Source organism: Ovis canadensis, chromosome 2, assembly GCF_042477335.2.
Source record: "Ovis canadensis isolate MfBH-ARS-UI-01 breed Bighorn chromosome 2, ARS-UI_OviCan_v2, whole genome shotgun sequence".
NCBI classification, from domain to species: domain Eukaryota; kingdom Metazoa; phylum Chordata; class Mammalia; order Artiodactyla; family Bovidae; genus Ovis; species Ovis canadensis.
The window spans coordinates 83,203,743-83,225,885 of NC_091246.1; the positions used below are offsets into that span (position 1 = coordinate 83,203,743).

Sequence of the window (22,143 nt, forward strand, 5' to 3'; positions counted from 1 at the left end):
ACAGGGGTTTAGGGGAGAATGGATACACTTATATGTATCGTCTAATGTAGAAATACAAGTTAACTCTTAACATTACCTAAAACCAGTACAGGGGTTTAGGGGAGAATGGATACACGTATATGTATCGTTAAGTCCCTTCACTGCTGACCTGAAACTGTTCACAACATTGTTAATCAGCTATATCCCACTACACCAAAATGTTTTTGGTGTTAAAGCCAGTACACACATCACCCGCATCATACACATGTCATATGTTTGTGCATGACACATGTATACATACATACATGCACGCACATACCCATGCATACACGTGCATGTACATGCACACCATTTATGCACACACATTATATGCATATGTATATTTTACATACAAACATAATTTGCAACACAACAGTGAAAATTATTTTGCTTAAATATTCATTCTTAGGTCATTGAGGACGTATTTCACAAAGAAAAGTTTAAAGGATGAAGCAATGAAAACGGGACAAGTTTGAGGAGAGGGTTTTGCAAATAGACGTAAATGTATGAAATGCATGCTATTATTCCTTTCTTTTTGCCCTCCTTCTCCTGACCAATCAGATCCAAATAATCTTTACTGGCTGCTAAATTTCTCCTGGGAAATCAAGCAACTCTCTAGAATTGCAGTAATAAACGACAATTTCTTACAAAAACATGTGTAAAGTCACTACAGAATGAAGTATTCAACTCACAGAAAGGAACTGCTAACACGTGTAACATGGAAAATAGCTGATAAAAGTCTCTTCGGTGCCATTCAATTATGGCATCAGCAGAAACACAAAAATCCCTCCAATTATTTCAGTAAAATCTTCATTTATTCATTATTTCAGAGGCTGAGCAAATGGTTTGTGTAAACATATCCTTCAGTAACACGCACATGTTTATTTTAGCCATCTGAAGGCTGCTGCTATGTTTATAGAAGCCATCAGACACATACAGCCACTCACTTGTGGCTTTGCCTTTTCTTGAAAGAGGTGAAGGGGGAAAAGAGGGACTGAAACAATAAATCCAGTTTCTCTTTTGCATAAAGTACTCCCTCCAATGTTTTAAAATAACTTCTGTTTATATTATTCTTGGATTGTCCTGTGGCTTTCTTGTTCATTCAAATATATTGCTCTTTCATATTTGATAGTACAAGCTATGTTCTGGCTATAGCTTCAAGAAAGCAAGCCAGTTAGGGAGTTAACTGCTGTATTTGTTTATACCCACATAACTCACAGATATAACAGTGTAATTTGTCCACATCAGAGGACAAAGCACAGACACAACAGTACTCTCATGAACAGCATAAGCAACTCATCACCTATTACCCTACTAAGAGCTGAGCCCCTCCGGACTCACACAGAAGTGAGCACTCTGCCAAGGGATTTCACTCTGGGTTAACTGCAGTACCTGACCTTTGAGTTAGGGAAAAAAAAAAAATCACATTTTCAAGATGCAAGCAACACACACACACACACACACACACACACACACACACACACACACACTCAGCTCTCAAAATTCTAAGGTCAAAACAACAAAACACCTTCAGGGTTGCAACTTAATAAGTCTGTGAAAACTTTCCAAAGGAGTCAGCATCAGTTCTGAAAGGAATGTTTATACACTGGGATTGGGGGATGCATGGAGAGAGGAGGATGGAGGAAATCTTCCAGCTTTGATTTATGCTCGAATAGCTCCCTGGGCACTGCCATTTTCGGTCCCGAAGAAGAAACTGCCTTTGACATGGAAACACCTCTACAGAACGATGGGCACAAAGCAGAAAAGAAGGCGACCATGGACAGTGATTATACCAAGAAGGTAATGGCAGCAAACAGCAATCAAAGTAAAACCAAACACTTTCTTTGCCTTGTTCTCTGCTACTGCAAAGTCTCCAGGGGTCCACAATAAAAATAACCTGATATTTTCTTTATTCCACTAGGACAGAGGCAAATGATTTAATTTATTTAGATCCTTAGAAAGTTGCAGCAATGGCCTGAAGATTTTAGATGTCTGTTATCTACTTTAAAAGTGATAGCGTTACAGACATTTCTGATTTTTTTTATATCTTTTTCCAGAAAAAAATCTATTATGCTTCATAAATAACTGCAAGACACATATTATAAACCATGCATAAATGATGCATATGTTGTACCACAGACATGGCCTATTTGTATGATCAAATACAGATTCTACTTGTGCCTATTTTGGATAAGTATAACAAAGCAAAGCAAGCTGCTGTCTCCTTTCAGTTCATTTATTCTGAACTGTAGGATACTTTTATTTTAAGAATGGTGAGGGTGTGTATCAGTCATGCAGTGTCTGGGACTGCCCACCACAGAGTTTCAATAAATATCTGTTGAATGTATGAACGTTTCACCTGCTATTATCAATTATGTGCCCCCTGAATCATGATAAAAAGGGAAGAAACAAACCAACTACCTTTGTCAAGCTTTTTGAAGCATTAAAGCCATTCTACATATCATTATCTACTAATCCCCAAAAATTATTTTGGAGAGAAAAAATAAAATCCTAAATGAATTTATTTTTTTTCCTGAGTGATTATGACCTGAAGCTGATGACCACACCAACTTGTCACCAGGAAGGTGATGGGTAAGATGAACAAAGCTCTCTTAAGAAATGAGTTTAGTCATCATACTAATTCACCGAGCCCCTGTGTTCTGCGATGATTCATTGTCCACTCACCTTTTCTGTTTGGGAACATCAATTTTTGAGTTGAAACATTACTAAGAACTAGGTGCAGTTACATTTAAGTCTCCAGCAATTTATACCCTCATTTCACTTTAATGTACTTTAGCAATACTACCCAGTTTTAGGTAAGTAAATGTCAGTCAGTAACCCACAGATTTGGAAACTCACACAGCTACATCCACATTAAAAAACACAGGCACTTACCAACTAACTTGCAATTTTTTCTAAATACAATAAGGATTATATGTAGAAATGGGCCATTTAGCCAACCAACAGAACATGGAATGTAAGGATAAATAAAATTATTATCCAAACACTGTGTTACCAAGTCAAATCAACTTTTAAAATAATAACAAAGACTATTTAAATAAATAAATAGTTTATCTTCTTTCACTGAGTGTATCTTTTCTTTCTAAATATACACTGTATTTTTTTCCAAATGGACGAATAATATAAGCTTCATGGAAAAAAAAATCAAAAAGGTAAAAATTTATACATTTTAAAGTGGATGTTATAGTAGTCTCTAAAAAGAGGAAAAGTCATATGGCATTCATTTCAGACAGTGAATTTAAAAAGTCAACAAGCTTTTAAAACAGAAACTAACTAATTTTCTTAATTTTTACCTGAGTAAAAAGTGGAAATTTTATTAATTTCATTCTTTGAAACTCTACTCTTTTTTTCCTATCAAGCGTATGAAGATGCTTTTACAACCAATACTAGAGAATGTACTTTTAACATAGGGATGCTCAGTAAAGAGAAGATGACAATCAGAGAGGAGACGGAAAATTACGTTGGCTCTACTTTTGTTGAACTCCTTATGGGGTTACCTCAGTCTTCTATAAATTTTTATCTCATTACATATGATTATATCATGAATTTTAATCATTTAATTTGTCAATTTGACACAATTTGTTCTTTACTGAAATAATTCATAAGAAGTTGAATTAGCATGACCTACTTTCTAAAACCCAAAATGAGACACTATCAAAACTACTTTCAAAAATGAAATTTTAGAGTGATCATCTCAGCCAACCAAATCAATTCTCAGTGATTCACATCAAGGTACAAACAGAAGTTAAAAATTTTTTTAAACCAAATTCCTTCTCTAGCTGTTGATTCCAACAATCCCCACCCCTCCACATACACACTGCAATTCATGAGTGTTGCTAATAAACAGTTAAATTGACTAATCTGAACATTATTTTATCTTTCCTCCTTTGAGAAGGGAGTAAATGAGTCTAAAATAACTTAAAGTTAACAGTAAAGAAAAAGAGCTGAAATGAGAAAAACCTATAATGGGAAAAAGCCAATATTTTACCCTCAGATAGCTGAAAAGTCTTCCCTAAAACTATGATTTCAATTTTCAGGTCCTAAATCTAGGTGCCAAATAACCTCCTCCCCCTCCCCACCCCACCCTCACCAATATTATAAACTGTTGACAACATCTGACAGCACTCAGAAATTCCAATCATTAATTACTATTTGCTCTAGTCTCCTACTAATTTGAAGTTATATCTCAATAAGAAATAAGGAGGAAGAGGGTAGGGAAAGAGGAATGGTATAGCTAAAACAACTAAAATTTTAATATATACTTTCTGTAAAGCTAGTTAGAAACAAACACTGTAGCTCATGTAATTTTTAGGTGTAAGTGTAGGGTTGGAAATAATTAAAATGTTACCTTTGCCAAGTAATTCCCAATGTATCCTCACTGGTACTGGGGTATAAATGCCTGCCGTTTTGATTCATGGTCCAGTCACAAATCCTCAGCTGTCAATTGAAACCTAGCAGTCAGATATGGATCGAGCAGTACTACAGTTTTTAGTATTTAAATGAACACATGCAAACTAGTACTGTACATGGCATTAACCTTATTTTCCCAAGAGGCAACTTAAAAAAAAAAAAAAGGCAAAGAAAACCTCACTCTGAAAAGCAAAATTCCTAGAATATATTTCAGAAAAAGCTATTGCAATATGCTTCTCTATTAATTAAAGCATACAAGAGAAATAAGTGCTTAGAACATAACAATTAGACATTAATTAGATTACAAAATGAGCTGAAATAAAAGCAAACGTTAATGTTCAATAGAGAGAGAGATATCTTAGAAAAAATTTTTTAAGCTTTTAAAAATATATAACATACCAAATCATCTGCACTGAATAAAATAATCAATAACTTTAAGCATGCAGTTTGCAAAACACAGAAGACATGCAGTTTAGAGGAGAAAGGCCCCACTTTGTAAACATTTCCCCTAAGTTATGATTAGAAGCATCAAGGGGTTCCATTTTAGATATTTACTAATTTTACTCAAACTGGCATTTTTTTTTCCAGAAAGAGTTGATACTTTATTTAGTTTCTACTTTATTTTAAACTCAGAGTAATGGCATTGGAAATCCTTTACCACATTTGAATAGAGTGAGGAATGCACTGAATACTAGCTGAAACAAATTCTTCCCAGCTCTCCAAATCATCAGCTCTGCCCTTCAGAGGTTGTTCCAGTAACCCTATCCAGCTCTGTTTGGTTAACAGCTGCCCTACAGTGCTAGCAGATTTATTGAAAAGATATATTGCTTATTTTTATGCTTAAGAAAGTAAACTTATCTGGCTTTGGGGGGAACAAAAACACTGGAAAATCATGGGTTTTAATCTGTAGATAGCTATGCTGTAAATTAACTGAATCTCGCACTGAAAAGAGGACTTATTCAGAGCAATCCACTAAACCTGGCGTGCTGCTTTTCAGTAAGAATTTCTAGAAGATGATGATTGGAGCCAAAGTCCCTTTAAACTTATGATAAGTTACTTTAATCCTTTCTGATAACAGTATGGCTAAAAAAAAAAAAAAAGGCCATTAAGAACCTTTCCCTTTAAGACTAGTTTCTACATACTATAATAGTGATTCTGCAGTTTGAGAATATTTGGTTTTGCTTATGTTTCTACAGCTCTCTGAGGCTCAAAAATACCATCTAAAATTCCCCAAACATGCATTTTAATTACACTGAGACTTCAGGTTAAAGAACTTTAATTAATCACATAATTAATTAGTTAAAAAGCTGAAATAGTTCACTTAATGTAGACAGTTAAAACATATGTAAAATTTGCTTAGGATACATTTCATAAATAAGCCATAAATCAGTAAAGAAATTAAATTATAATGAAAAATATTCTTAAAATGGATCTTAATGCCTGCATGAAGGAGAAAATGTATACTTCATTCATTTCTAATCAAACAGAACAAAATTTTGTGACAAGATGTTTTAAAAGTTCTCAACATGGAGCATTTAATCAGAAATGCAATGTAATTAGGCAATCTGAAAAAATTTTTTTTTCAGTAAGAGTCACTTGCCTCCTTCAAAGTGCATTCTTTTCAAGCAATACTAGGAAAACAATCTAAAAACAGTTGAAGGTGTTTGGCTTTGTGTAACAATTATCTTAATGACCACTCATAGATTCTGCTCTAGTCCTAATTTTGAGTCAGTTAGATATTCTGAAGAACGGAGGGCTATATTTAGAATTACATAATTCTGCTAATAATTAATTTCAGGTTAGTTTCTATGAGCCTCTCAGAGTACACTGGAAAACTTCAAAAAGAGAAGCTAGCTTCACAAAGCCAAGTGAACCTAAGTATCTCTCACCGGTTGGCTTGTTCTCAGAAAATTGGGAACACTACTGTCTCCTTGGAAGAATGCATATGTGAATCAGTTTTTTTTTTATGTTCATGTTGCTAGTTTTTTGCCTGTTTCTGTTTATTATTCCTACAAAATGTCCAGTAGGCTATCTTTGGCCACCTGTTGAACACTTAAAATCAACGTAGTCTTAGATGTTTCTTTCCCAGCAGTAGTCTCAAAAGGATTAAACCTCACTACAGCTCTTCATTTTCAATCATATTTAAGGTACATGAGAACAAAATATCTTCTTCCAAACAGACAGTTATGCTTAAATAAACAAAAAACAACTACTGAACATATTTAATAATAACCTAAATGCCAAAGAAATGGGTAGGATATTAATTAGTGTTGATTTCCCTTCAGTTACTGAAAATATAAAATACAATTTAAATTTATTTAGCTATTTAGATTGTGGGCTGGCATTATCAACATTTCCAAAAATTTCTGAGGAGAAATATTTATATCTGCTTATATGTTATAACCTACTTAAGCCAGGTAACTTAATGAAGAACCTTTCTCTCAATTTTTTTCTTTAACTAACTTCCTTTTGCATAAAGCATCCTTCAATTAATACTTAATAAACTTCATGATTGAGCAAAATAATTAAAATAGAAACTGCATATTCACTGAAAGTTTCCATGACACTAATTTCTAACAAAATCAGTTTCTAAGAATCTTGTTTGAATATGATAGTTCTGACTCAGCAAATTTTGAACAGATTCTCAGGTGATGAAAAGTTAATATTAAGTGTACTTAGGCTTCTTTTTGGAACAAGTTAAATATTGTTGGTTTAGTATGATTCAGAATTTCTAACCAAAATGGATTTTATATTAAGCTTTAAATGTTTAAAATGGTAGGTAATAATCTTATTTGAATTTAGGGTGGTGAATCCTCAATTTCTATCCTGTGAGATAGCTGGTGTTATGTAATTTAGCTATCAATTACTTTTTAATTAAATTTAAAATTTTAATTTTAAGTGGTACATAAATATATGCCTTTCATTAACGTAATTTTTTTCTGCAAGGCTTCAATAATACCCTAGTGATTTTTCCAATAATTTTTCCTCAAAAAATAGGAGGATACTTCCCCCCCCCACCCCCTGCCCCCGATAGTAACCAAATTTAAAAGCAGGAGCAAAGTAGTTTAGAAATTTAGTTGAAGTTGTATGTTTGTAGCAACTCTTACATTTGTAACAATATAGACCCTTTGACAGACTTGATTGCATGCATATTCTTACATAAATACACAGATAAAATTTAAAACTTTAATTTATATGTACCCACAAACATGAAATTAAATTTTTAGACAATTAAGGAAATTTTTATATTAAAACAATTATGCCCAGATTTCCAAAAGAAAACAGAAGGTAAGGTAAAGAAGTTAACATTCTCCTTTAGAAAAGCTATGATTGAAGAGATGGGGCTGAAGAAGTCCAAACAACTTGAAAAGAAGGCAAGGTAAAGTTTTCACTGCAGATGTTCTTAGGATGAAGTTCCCTAAAGGCTTTGGAATGAGAACCTTATTCTAAGTCTAACTCAAATGAGTTTGAGAAAAACAAGGATGGAGACCATCTAGCTTCTTCAAAAAATTCCGCCTAAGGGGAAACACCTAAGATCTGGATCTTGTCCTAGCCTACAGAGCACTCAGATATTCATGTAGGTAGAATCAACATTGCCTGTGATTTCAGAATAAGAGTCTGTTTATTCACATGAAGGCACTCCATTGTTATTAACAGGGGCTTCTGTAAATGCCTCGCAATTAGCTTTGGGAACAAAAGAAAGAAGGTAAGAAAACGTTCTACTTTGCTGGACTCAGCAAATAGGCCCATGTACTAACAGTCCCTTATGATGACAACAGCTCTCAGTTGAACCAGTAAACCATTAAACTGTAAACAGAATAATCAACACAGGCAAATTTATCTTTTTGCTTTTTATTTTCCAACCTTACACGGACCCTCAAGGCAGAATCTTGAAAGGTGTATTATATGTTTTTTTAGGTTTCTTCATTTTTCCGGATAGCCCCGGAAAAAGAAAAAGAAATAGATTTTTGGTGTGTGGAGGTGCTTTTGGGGTGGGATGCTTAAAAATATTAATCCTTGAGGATTCATACTTTCCATACTTTCTTAACTCTTAGATTGATTTTTATTTTATTAATTATCTCCCAGAGAGTAGATAAAATGACTCTGAAGGAAAAGGGTATAGCCTTAGTCAACAAGCAAAATGGTCAAGATAAAACTGTGATATAGGTGGAACTTATAAATGACACATAAAAATGAAAAAGATATTCCAGGTCATCCTGGTACCTTAAAGTCACATCTAATATTACTTTCTGAAGCCTGTGCTTCTTGAATATTTAAAAACATGGTAGAATTAAGTTAAATGGGTATGCCTAGTTCAAGAGCTAAATAAACACTACTGATAATAAATTGTAAGAACTATAAAATGAAAAGTTTTTTTTATTTTTAAATGGAGGCTACTTTTACCTGTAAAATTTAAGGTTTCAGGGGAACTTGGAGATCCCATAGTTCAACCTCTTCATTTTCTCTTTCCAAGATAAGAACACAGGACAGAAGGTTTCAAGGCTTGTCCAAGCCTAGACATGTCCTGCCAAGTCAACACTAAAACCACACCTTCTGAATCCTAATCCCTTTCTCACCCACCATACCAGTTTGCTTGTCACTGTTCTTTTCCTACCCTGTTTTTCATGTACAGCTCAAAAATATTTAAGGCTAAAATGTCTATAATTTTAACTCTTTATAATTTCCCTTTTCCCCCTGATTCTACTTAAAGGTTCTAAAGTTAAAATGATCAGAAAAGACAATTTTCCCTTTGTGAATGTGTTGATTGAAATTTAAAATTATAGTAAACATAATTTTATTTTTATGCTATCTAGAATAATTTATCTGGATATTAACATTTCATAACCAGTAAGTGAATGAATCAATGAATGATAAAGCAGACTTTGGAAGGTTTCTTTCTTTTTTTTTTTTTAAATTTAAGAACTAGCCAAAAAGCTAAACATTTGCATAGTCATTATTTTGAGTGAAACTTCCTCTAAATGTGTTTCCTTTCCAGCTAGCATATGTGAAAAGTGACCTCTTATCCATTTACATACCTACCCAGAAGTCATGTGATAGGGTTTTACGTCAAGCTGTCAATTATGATAACAGACACAATAAGAACAGCCCAAGTGTTGATAGCCTGCTTCCTGACTTTATTGAAAAGTTGGCCTTTCAATTGCTTGCCTTTAATAAAAGACTACCTTGCCAGAGGTTTTCATCTACCTAGCTTTGGCTATGCCATTTGTCAGGACAAATATTATAAAGAGATTTCAATGAATATCTTGGATAAATAAAAAAAATCTTACAGAGGCATTGTCTTAAAAAGGCCATTAGATAGAACAGAAATTTTCAGCATAACAAGAAGTCCTTTCAAATTCTAGTTTCACAGTTAGATCAAGAAAAGTATTGAAAATATTTTGATAGAAACTAGCCCAGTGATTGAAACTGAAATAAGAGCATCATACAGCCATGCAAGAGATGTAACATGCGGAAGCCAGGGCACCAAAAAAATCCATGCAACTAAGAAGTAATGCAAGGACTTGAGCTGATTAGGCCACTGACTCATTAATAAGTAGCATTATTAATAATCTCTAATAATAAGTAGCATATATAGTCAGGAGATTATAATTTTGAGATATGAAAATAAGCCTTGTATCTTATACACTAGAGCTCACTTGACTTTGTTGTTTCAGGGAGGTAAAAGTGACCTTCCATTTGCTCCATCTCAAATCTATATCAAAGGTTATTTTGTATTCTAGTAGCTGGTTCCAATAGCAATCTTTTATTTCCAAACAAGAAGCGTCTTAGCTACAAACTTTTATTTCTAACCTGCAATAAAGGTTTTTTAAATATGCTGTATTGATGTATGATAGTAAGGATTTAAACTTTTATAATGACCTCACACTCAAGTATAACAGTGACCACCAAATTAACTGATTCTTTTACATTACCAGACTTTCCAGGAGAAAAAAGACCTGCAAGATAGCAAGCTCATTATGAAGCTGATCAGATTAGAAAGCCGTGCTAATTCAAGGAAGTGGTCTCATACTCACTGTTTATACTAAATTTGTTAGACTAGATTTATACAATAATACAATAATTTCTGTATTTTCTAAGCAATACCCAACACTCTGCTATATAGTTACCATTTTCCTAGGAAGATGAAACTTGGGAAATGTAGTTTCTTCATTGCCTATCATAATGAATGTTCACAGTGTATTTAGGAAGTATAAGGCAGAAAGGAAACACTACATTTTACTAAACTTCTATGAAGTTAAGCCAGAGAAGAGGTCCCTGACACTTCTGAAAAGGTAAAAAGATATTTTTCAGCAAAGACTAAAGAGTTCAGTTTGCCAGAGACCCATGAGTTCTTCAAGCCATGACACCATCTTCCAACAGAAAAGTCAAAGAAAAATGAAGTTCCAATTTGAAGTTCTGATTTTAAGATTTCCCCCATGCCAATAGTGAATGCATTAAATAAGTCAATCATCCCAAAGAGAGTCTGGTTCCAGACCTTGAACAACACTCAAGATTGAGTTAAGAAATAGAAGAAAATTTCAAAGTTCTGATCAGCTGGCACGAGCTAATGATTATAACTAACTTCAGGGCTGTTTTTAATTGAAAATACTCAAACGGTTTAAATAAATATTTTTGAAATATTCTTTATGACTGTGTGATTTTGTTTTTCACATTCAAATGAGATAACAAATTTATAATAGCAGTAAAATTCCTATGTCAGAAGTAACTATTTCAAGGCAGTTAGCAACCAGTATTGATCAGTAATAATCATTACAAAAAGGAGCACAGAGATGTATAATTACTAATAACAACTGCATGTTTACCAACTTAATGGTTATAAAAGCATATGTTTTTAGTATTCAGATCTGCCAAAATGAACATATTACTCTTACCAGTGGAGTACAGGGTTAATTTTAATATTTTCATTCAATTTAAGAAGTCAGTGTCCTTGTAGGTTAGAAATAACTACACTGAAAGCTCTGCTTTAGTGTCATTGTATGGAAAGATTATTTATAAGATAGTCAAAATTATTCAACAATTTTAAATTTATTGTTAACTCTAATTTATATAGGCTATATTAAAGTTCTTTTCTAAGGAAAAAATAGCACTCGACAATGCACATCAATACTTTTCATAACCTAAAAGGATAAATCTTTATAAAACAGTCGCCAATAAACTGAAGAATGTACCTGGGGACAATATTTATTCTTAAGGGGTCATGTATATTAAAAGCTAAGGGGTATGTTTAAAAGAACTCTCTCAGACTAAAACCATTGCCTTTCTAATTTTGAATTTCTCCTAGCTAATATAAAATGATTGATTACCTTTATTTCATGTACCCCTTGATTTTTCTTTTCATTCATCACTGAGTACTTTAAACCAAATGCATTTAAAACCTGCTGCTAGAAGAGTGGTCTCTTTTAAATCTTTGGAAAGTAATGAAAGGACACAGTAAATCAATCTCATTTCTGCTGTAGAAAAGAATAACCTTTACTCTACTGAAGTCATTTAAACCATTTCTGTCCCTCTGTTCCTAGACAGTAAACATAAAATTTCATCTCTAGGATTCTTTTAAAATTTGAAAGGATTAAATTAAATGAAATCTTTTAACTACAGCCTTAGTTTAGTAATATACATGTACAGTAAGATATGCATATATATTCATTTTCTGCTTGTCTTAAATTGTAGCTTATTATGAATTAGTATATCACACTCTTTCAATTCAAAAAAGTAGCACCAACTCTTTCATTATACAAAGGACAAATTATCTGTTTGTATGGTATTTAAGTTGAACACTGTATTTTTCATTATGAAACATAATTTTTCTTCTAAAGATCAATACACATTATATATTCTATAAATATATATTGCATTTGATGAATCAAGTCATATTTATATTGTAAGATGTCTTCACTTGACATTGTCTAGTTAAATAACAAGTGGTGGCCTTTGATGAAAAAAGTTTGTAGTTCTGGATCTTATATATATATTTCAATTTATGTGCTCAGAACTCTATCTAGATTCACTAATATTCTCCTGATGCTCATAAAATTTTCTTGATTTATCCTTGGACATGTGAAAGAAGTAACTTTTATACAATCAACTGTTGTGATCATAATTACAAGAGGCTCTAATGACAGTCACAAGTGATAAATTAAAAAATTAAAGCTGCCTTAGGCGAGGACAGGAGGATGGGACGATTTCTTCTAAATACATGAAAGTGGTTATCATGTTCTAAATGTGTTTGGGGCTAAAGGTTTAAATAATAAAGGCATGATTCTATGAATTAAAAGTTAACTGAAAACTAGAGATGTGTCATAATGCAAATCCCATGATAAGAATATCTGAAAATATGTGGAATGATTTCTAAGAGAATAAGTTTCTAAATCTATAAATCCTGCATAGTTTTTTTTAAAAAAACACAAGGAACATATACATTTTTCAAAGAGAACCATATTCTAGTAATTATAGCACATTTTATATTATAGCAATTTTAGAGGTGAAAAAAGGCAACATTTCAGAAAATTATGTTGAAAAGCCAATAGCTGGCAAAACCACTAATTATTATTTGGTATTTTCATAACTGTGTACAGATGTTTTTAGTTAGTTCTCACTCTTTTGTTTTGTTTTGCTTTTTTTAAACCTGGCAAAACGTCAAGTATCTTGAATAAGCTATCATTTTTATGATTTTCTCTGAACTCTGCATGTGGTGACCTTTAATATAAGCAGTCTGCCACCTTCGCCTGCAACTGGGCAGGATCTGAAAATTCCACGCGAGGCACAGATATGCATGATTAAACTAGGTGGACAGGTCTAGAACAAAAGAAGCTGACATGAGTACCTGTACAGGCTTGTTACATCTGTAAAAATTCAGATGCACATACAATGTATATTATAAATTAAGAGCAAGGTCATTAATACCAACTCTTTCTGATTCATTATAGACTATTTTTCCATATGTAATATTTTGTACACTGTTAATTTCAAACTGCTCTGCTATCAAAACTTGGGAGCAGCAAACATATGCATCATAAAATACATTTAAATTTGGAAGTGTTTAGAATTATTTCTGTCATCCTGTAACTGGAATCATGGGATATTTTTATTTGTATGGTCCATGCTTTTGACTATGGCTAATGTGTTTATAAGCTACCATTAATCCTGGCTGTATATTTTCAGTTTGGATAAACACTTCATTTGCATTAAATTTACAGCATTAATGAGATGTGAAATTTAAAATGCTACTTGAAACATAAATGATGTACGAAAGCAGAACCAAAAAAAGTGTTTTATCACATCTGAAATCAGTAAACTATTTAACCCTATTAAAATAGGAAGGATGTGTTGCCTGAGATTTCACCTTCATAACTCATCTTGAACCAAAAAAAAAACAAAAAAAAACAAAAAAACGAGGAGCAGAACTAGAAACATGAAAGTGTCAAAACCAGAAAAAGGAAACACAAACTGTGACTTGTGTTGTATTTCTACTCTAATGGCCTTTAAATAGTTGGCAATTTCCATCTTGGAAAATTATAGGCCGCTGTAAGTTCTCAACAGCCAATAAGACTGAGAAAAATATTCTAGCTGAAACACTGTTTTCATGGATGTTATGGATATATGCTACAGAGAGGGAAAAGGTCTTGAGCCAATTTGAGAAACCGTGCTTAGAGAAACAAGAAACAAAAGATAAATGAGAAAATAGTTTGGAAAATGAAATGATCAGTTTCTTTCTCAGAAGTCCCGTGAGCCCCATTCTGAGTCCAGATCTGAGAGACAGCATGGAGAAAAGCACCAATGCAAAAGCGTGGCTACACCATCACACCTGGGTGAAACTTGCCCACCTGTTGCTGATGTAGGAAGGATGGGTCTCTTGGGCTTAGTCCCACATATCGATTGGCTTGAGATGTGCCTGAGGCTGTGTAGGCTGATTAAGGAAGAACAAAAACAAAGATAAAAATTGTGAACTATCAAATGAACACCTTGTCCACGTAAAAGAAACCCAGAGAAGTGGGACTTGCAACCGAAAAAAAAAAAAGATGTATCTCTATTTCTCTTCTCTTTTGTGTGGGTGAATACCAAGTGATAGAAATGATAGTTGACCTCAAGTCACCTGGTTTATCCTTCTTCTCCACCAAATCTATCCAGGAACCATATCCTATCCTTTGCTGTGGTCATCTCATACAAGCTCTAGTTACAGTCTTGCAGGAGTACCAAAGACTTGCTAAGTAGTAGAGTCTTTTTCCCAGATATAACTTTTTACTAGATATTGGGTGTCTAGCAACAGAATAATCAATGATGGTCTGTGGTTCTAAATGTAAAATCAGACTGAAAGTCTGTTAGGAAAAAGTGAAAGCTTTAAATGATGGAATTTAAGCAGATGTACTTGATGATGCAGGATGAAAAATGTCTTACTGAAAAGTCTTACTAAAAAGAAAAGTTAATATTATTAACATGAAGCAGAATTTTTATTATATTTGAGAACATGTTTCTGAAAAAAAAAAAAAAGTGATTTCTTTTCCAGAAGTACAAAAAGCCAATCTTTTGTGATTGATCCAGGGAGGGAGTTGACAGCCCCTTTTAAATACTTGGTCACCAGGTAGTAAGTGCATAAGGTGAATACTTCTTAAATTATTATGGTCTCACCTTGCCAGTACTTTTCATTTAGGTACTTTTTGGTGCAGAGTGAATTTTCCACAGAAAATGTCTCCCTAGTCCTAAAGAGTTTTGCTTCTTTTCACAAAGAAAGGACTAATGCATCTTCCAAGCACTAAGCAACCCCATTGTTCCATGTCAGAATAAACAGGAAAACTAAATTGTCATCATTTATGTTACATTTCTAGGTCTGAAGAAAGCTAAAATATTTGGTTCAAAACCTCCAGACTGATGAGGAATCCAGACATTAACTTTTAAAAGACTTTTTAAAAACCAATAATTCTGCCATGTTCGTTTGATTCAGTGAAGCTTTTTTAAGTAAGCTTTTTAAAACAATGAAGATTTTCACAATTCACCTTTTATTTATTCCTGAATGAAGTACTCATGCAATGGCAGCCATAAACAGCCAGCGGCCCCCATTCAATCTCCAGATCTCTGGAATTCAATGCACAGCACTGAAGAGCCTCACCCTTACAGAGTGGGCACCAAGTGTGTGTTATTCTTTCTTTTCAACCATGAAAAAGAGGTTTCCTTGGCCTCTGTATTTAATTTTATTGACTTATGAATTAACTGGCCAATTTTTCATTATCAGTGGTGCCTGCGGAATTGTAGCTACAATTTTGTTTATAGGAAAGAAAAACAGCTCACTATATCACTTTTATGAAGGATGGAAAATGGACTGATGAAGCTATCTTTATATAACCAAGATACTCCTTTTGACTATTTTATGATTTTGTAAATCAAATCAGATCCCTTTTTGATCAACCTGTATGTGAGTATAAGAAACAGTTCATTAACAAACAGGCTGACAGTATTCCCATAAGTGAGCTGTGATCATTTCAGTTTGATTTTTCCTTGAATCTTATCTATTAATGACAATGTAGGAGTAGGTACCAGAAGTTTCTGGAAATTTTAGCTACTTAAAAAAAAAAAAACACCTTTGTTTTCTATTTGCTTTTATTTAAACTTCTGACTTTGTTTGCTTGAAGATGCCAAGGCATCCACTTTGAAATTTGGATGTAGTATTTTAGCCACTGTAATGTACATGGCTAACCTGTAGCACTAAAGGATCCTTAATCTTCCTTGACTGAGTCTGATCCATTTCTGTGCATTCAGGGAAGTATTCACTAGTGTAGGTCCCTCTATCAACAAACCAGTTACTAAGCATTAATGACTATTAATGGGAATTACAAGCTTATCTGGTTTTTATTAGCCTATGGGGCCTCATGAATTTTGGGAAAGAAATGCTGAATTCACTGTACACACCAAGTATTGTCCACTTTTCTTGTAAGGTTCTTGCCAAGTCTTTCAGGGGCCACACATACAAAAAAAGAGCATCTTTCCAATGGCCAATAAAGAAAGAGCCAGTGGCTCTGAATCTCTATAATTTCACACAGAATTTTCAGAACATCGGGATTTTCCTGCTCTAACAATGCAAATAGAAGCTCTGGATTTAAGAAATAAGAATAATTGAAGAGAAGCAAGCTAATTCCTCCTGACTAGAACTTTATCCATTCTACTTTATTACCAGTCTGTATACATCAACTCCAGTTTTAGAAAGCTGGCAGCTTGGATGATGAAGCCAATTAAAAAGCTTTGCAATAATTTCTTGTGTACTTCTGGGCACTCTGTACAAAGAAGCAAAGGAATCGTTTGGGTTACTGGTATGAGCTACTGCCAATTCACCGGCTAAATCTCTGACATTTCAGATGTTCTGGCCATGCTAAAAGGCATAATACCCGATGCACCATGATAGAGTAAATAATAAAAAAAAAAAAGTTGCAGACAATGAAAGTGCAGGTGGTTGACATGTGCCTAAAACTAAGCTTTGAAATGCTTTCTGCTCTGAACATTGTGTGACTGTTTCTCCCAATGACATAAGTACCGTGATATAAACATGCAATTATCTTACAGAGGTACTCATCCAGTCTGCCTTGTGAAGGGGCTTGATTTCTATAGGAACGCTCCAATAACTAACATTTATCACATCTCTCTTTGGGTGATATAAAAACCTTGCACACTGTTATGTCATTAGGTGCATTTTCAATGTATACCTTGAACAAGCAGGCACGACTTACTATTTTTGTTATAGCTATTTACTCAAACAAATAAGCTTCTCCCTTTTCAAATACTGAGTGAAATTTGATAAGAGAGAGCGTGTGAGAGCCAGGCTACATCATGCCTGCTAGTTCCACATAAATGAGAAATCTCCATCTGGTTGAGTAGCTGGAAAAGGTGCTGGGTTTTCCACCTTGGATCAGATATCCAGAGGTGCCCTCGATGGACATTTCTCATTTCCTACAGAAATACTTACTGGTTGCTGTAGGTGAAGCTGCCTCACCTTCAGTGGATGTAGTGATGGGTTTAGTATCTGTCATGGGCAGAGTCACAGGCCGCACTGCACTGGGATGGGGAGAGGGTGCCAAGACAGGAGTGAAATGGCCAGGCACTTTCCCTACCACTTGACCACTGCTGTTAGGCTACAAAACAAAAACAGAATGCCGGGTGAAACAATCCCAAAGGCAGTCATCCCGTCCAGCACCTCCACTCAGCACACTCGACTGCGGGGGCCCCGCGCGCTGTGTGTAACCACCACACAAGCCCCTCAGATCTGAGCTGAGAGGCTCCTCAATGGTTAGGAGTCCTAAGAAGCAGCAGCAGAGTTTAAAAGAAAGTCTTCGGCTACAAGGCACTTGATATAGGTTTAGTCATTTCTACAACACCCTGAGAACCAGGGAGAACTGAGCCTTCCATAGAGTAGGACAGAAAACTCAAGTGGAGACTTTGATGCTGAGCCTGAGGCCAAAACAGAAGCCCTTAGTGATTTCCTGGAGGAGGAAATGGCAACCCACTTCAGTATTCTTGGCTGGAAAATTCCACTGACAGAGCAATCTGTCGGGATACAGTCCATGGGGTCTCAAGAGTCAGACATGACTTGGTGGCTACAGCACCAAGCTAGAAAGCTAGCTTGGGCTCACCACTGAGCTAGTAAGAATTAGAAGCAGTGTTTCCTTCTTTCCTGCTCTTCATGTGCTAAAATGAGTCAATTTTGGCTCTCAGAACACAATGTTTACCTGCATAATGATATCATTGAGACAACAAAGACAAGAATTTCTAGGAGACCAAACACACTGAACTTAACGATTATCATCATTTATAGTCTAGGCCCATTCTTCAGCACACAAAAATTTTAGCCCTTGCTCACACACAGGTCCACTCATACACACACATCAAGCAATTTCGATTCTAGGGTCTCCACTCAACTTGGGATGGTGTACTTATATAAACAGGTAGAAAGATATTTAAAAACCTTTAAAATTTCAGGGTCTATATAATGATATAAAGGGCTGAACTAGGTCTGACCGTACATGTATAAATAAAAGATTTCCAATGTAAATTAAAATGTGCTGAAGTGAAGCAGAGGGCAATCAAATATACTCTGATCTTTGAATTCTTACTCTTCCATTGCCAGACCTAGAGAGTTGCATAAAACATTGATTGTTGACATTTGTGCGAGTTAACTGAGAAAATCCCTGGGCAATGATAGAAAAGATATTATTATCTGAGTTTTAACCCCAGTACAAAAATAGTGTCCATTCTAAAGGCACACTGTTTGAAAGAAATACTGGAATGTATTTTTCTAGACAGAATGCTATTCTTAATTACATTCATGTTGGAATTCTCCTCTACATAATGTACATAACAACTTGCTATGAGAGTATTCTCCACAAATATTTAGTCTTCATAATCCGTACCACTTTTAAAGGCAAAGGAAGCAATAAAGCAGAATATTTATCTAAACGCCTGCATATAAATTACAAGTCAATGATTCTTTAAAGAAAAAGATGAACAGCTGAGAACACCTAACTATCAGAACTTAGAGACATGAACTAAATCTTGGTTGGGTGCCTCAGAGGCCACATGACTTACTCTATAAAGAATGAACTTTTGAATATCCTGACTATTCCTCATGACTAAATTAAGTATTTAACTGAAGTCAGGAAAACTGACCAGATTTTCCCCTCTGTGAAAACCTAGGAAAGAATTATATATTTAGACTAATTTTATTTAAAATATTCCATTAAATAGCATGGCTGTCTCACTACCCAGTGCAGCAGCAGTGTAATTAATCTCCAAATTGCTGTGGGGACGACAAGGCTTCTGAGTTGCTTAACAAGCAAAATCAGGGCAGCCTTGGAGGATACTGGGAAGGAACAGTCAACAGTCAACTTGACTACAGGTCAACAAGTACTCATTTCCTGCCTGCTCCCCATTTTTAGAGCCAAAAGGGTGAATATCAAGAGTCCTATTTGGAAGTGCAAATGAACTGGTTTTGAGTTGGAGTTAAACATCAAAGCAGGTATAATGTTGCTGCAAAAACAACTCCACCATTTATAATAAAGGCCTACTTTTTTCCTTTCAAACTGAAAAAGTAATTTGTTTCTAGAGCAGGTCATCAACTTCTGGTTATGTGATCATTGCTAAAAACTGCTTTGTGTATCTCCCCCAAGAAAGAAGAGTGACCTCATTTTATCGTTGGTGGTTCATTCGATGGTAAAGTCTTTCTCTATATTGTCGTCACCAAAACAGTTCGACAGTACCTACTTGAGAGCACAGAACAGAAAAGTGACAAAAATTGCCAAGAAAATGCTGCCATCGAACATGATATTACTTTTCCTACCCTGCATGCTTCATCTACTGGAACTGAACTGACATAAACCAATAAACAGATGTTTCTTTCATTTGAAAAAAATAATAAAAGTGACAATGGAAGAATTCCCAAGCCAAAGCAGACAACTTTTCTGCAACTCAGGGTCAGAAGAATGAAAGGGTTATTTCTTTTTCAGTTTTCTACTGGTTCAAACAGATGAAGCCACATTATAAAGCTTCTCTTTTAAGGTTGTTAATAGATGAACTTTCATATTGTAGATATGAAAAGAGAGACAACTTATCTGCAGATGAACAGCATTAGGAAAGGATTATACGACTTAGTACATTGCTCCTATTATACAAAATCCTGAGAGGGATTTTTTTTTTTAATTGAGATGAGAGTAAGATGCTTCTCAGAAGCTGGGTTTTTACCTTGAAAATATGAAGAAAAACTGAGAACAATATAGGCCGATTATCACCTAATATGCCCCCTTAACTTATAAAGAAAGTGAAATATACGTAAAACAAGCAATGAATAATTAAAGAAATGCAGAACACTAAAGGCCTGATTTTAATTTGCATAATTTTTCCCCTAACAGTGCCTAATTAAGACATCAGTTAAAAAAAAAATCCAATGGAACTCTAAGATTTTCCACACTGAATTAACGTTAAGGACTTTTAATGGATGTCTTAATTAGACTTTGTTATTCATGGAAATTCTACACAAATTAAAATCAGACCTTGTGTGCACTGTTCCCAGCTGAGTCTAGCAAAATGCTCTATGGAACTGAGACTTCTGCATCTATGCTCTGACAGCAAATTTTATTTCTAAATTGATATACCAAGGTCCTGTTTTACTTAATTATTTAAGCCATTAAAAGTGCTATACCATTTGAACATTTTCTTCTGAAACACAAATCATTTAACTTTAAATTCAAAATTCAAGAATGGTATACTTAGTATTACTAGTCAATGGAGGAACAAGTGCAAGTAATTTAATTTTAACTAACCAAAACAGTGCTGAATATGCGATTAAAAAAAATTCAGAAGGGACCATTTTGCTCCATTTTAACAATTAACACCAAAGGGATTTTTTTGTCAGATCTTTCTTTTTTAAGTCTCAATTAATATGCACATACTATTTGCTGGCATTTTAGTAAATGAAAAGCATTAATGACAGAACACTTATGAAAATCCCTCAGAGCACTAAAAATGGTGGTTGGAAGTAGACAGGAGTCTTGGAAGTAAAATAGCAAAGCCAAATACCAAACCCTAAGATTGAAATTTCATTGCAGACTTTGGATATTACGATGATTGATAGGCCAGGTTTGGTATACTGTCTACTTGATAACGAAAAATCCTCTTGCACCAAATCCCCATGATGTGACCTCTCCATAGAAGAAATCATATATTAAGGAAGTGAAGAAGGCACAGAGCTACACCATTTATACAAAGAATCCTTCAAGCCACTGCACAGTTTACCATTAAAAAAAAAAAAAAAAAGACACTTCTGGTAATGCCACTCATTATGAAACACAGTCATGTCTGAGCAAAGAATATTCAAGTAGTCATCAAACACTGAAAATGTTTACATTACCAAAGCTTATTTTAATACCTAATAGTTGGTCTATAAATACAACTGTAAGGTCTTTTGCCTGTGTTTATTTTAGCTCATACTTCGCTCCTGCCTGAAATGAGCACTTTGTGTCAAACCAGGTATTTCAGAGGTGTGAACTCCAGCTCAGGACATTTTTGTCAATGGACTTTCTGCCTTAATTTTCTCTTTATCCAATGGAAATCCTAAAACATCAAACCAAGAACATCTTCACAAATGTGCCCCTTTGGGGAAACAAACTTCCTACCTGTCATTCAGCCACCTTTCAATAAAAACTTAGTGAGTCACCGAGAAACTTTCTGAAGATGGATTTCAAAAGCTTGCTGTTCTGCCAGACACACTGTCTGAGTGAGCTTCATGGCTTGGGGTTAGACCTGTGCCATGGCCCTTAGGCTCTACTCATATGTTCTCTCTCATTTTTACCTGGCTGGTTTGCGGACTGGATGGATCGTAAGAAGGTACATAGTTCTTCAGAGTGTCCTGAGGATTCAGGTGGGGAGGATATCGGATTGTTGGATGAGAGAAGTAGCTCGATGGGGCTGGAGGAAGAATAGCTTGTGTTGGAAACGGCAACGGTGAGGGTGGAGGTGGAGTCCGGGTCGAGATGACTGTAAGAGACAGCAAGGCCAGATTAACTCGTCAGCTATTGTCCTTACAGCTCCAACCTGACCCTGCAGAATCTCAGGAAACTAAACAACCAACAGCTCCTCATTTTTTTTCTGATTTGACCAAACTCTCTTAAAATAAGCTAGTCTTTTATTTGTATTCTCCATGCC

The 22,143-nt window shown here is 34.7% G+C and overlaps 1 protein-coding gene across 9 annotated transcripts in view; it reads right to left on the reverse strand.

Annotated features, from left to right (window-relative positions):
- Positions 1-22,143, reverse strand: part of NFIB (nuclear factor I B) — a 255,890-nt gene that overhangs the window by 9,675 nt on the left and 224,072 nt on the right. For 2 of the 9 annotated variants that reach the window (XM_069576577.1, XM_069576580.1), the window contains exons 8-11: positions 21,791-21,975; positions 17,444-17,582; positions 14,292-14,374; positions 4,388-4,476 (exon numbers count right to left, since the gene is read on the reverse strand). In XM_069576577.1, coding sequence (XP_069432678.1) covers positions 4,388-4,476; positions 14,292-14,374; positions 17,444-17,582; positions 21,791-21,975 — 496 coding nt within the window. Of the gene's footprint in view, positions 1-4,387; positions 4,477-14,291; positions 14,375-17,416; positions 17,583-21,790; positions 21,976-22,143 lie in introns of all 9 variants that reach the window. The other 7 variants (XM_069576579.1, XM_069576583.1, XM_069576578.1 and 4 more) reach the window with 4 other exon arrangements.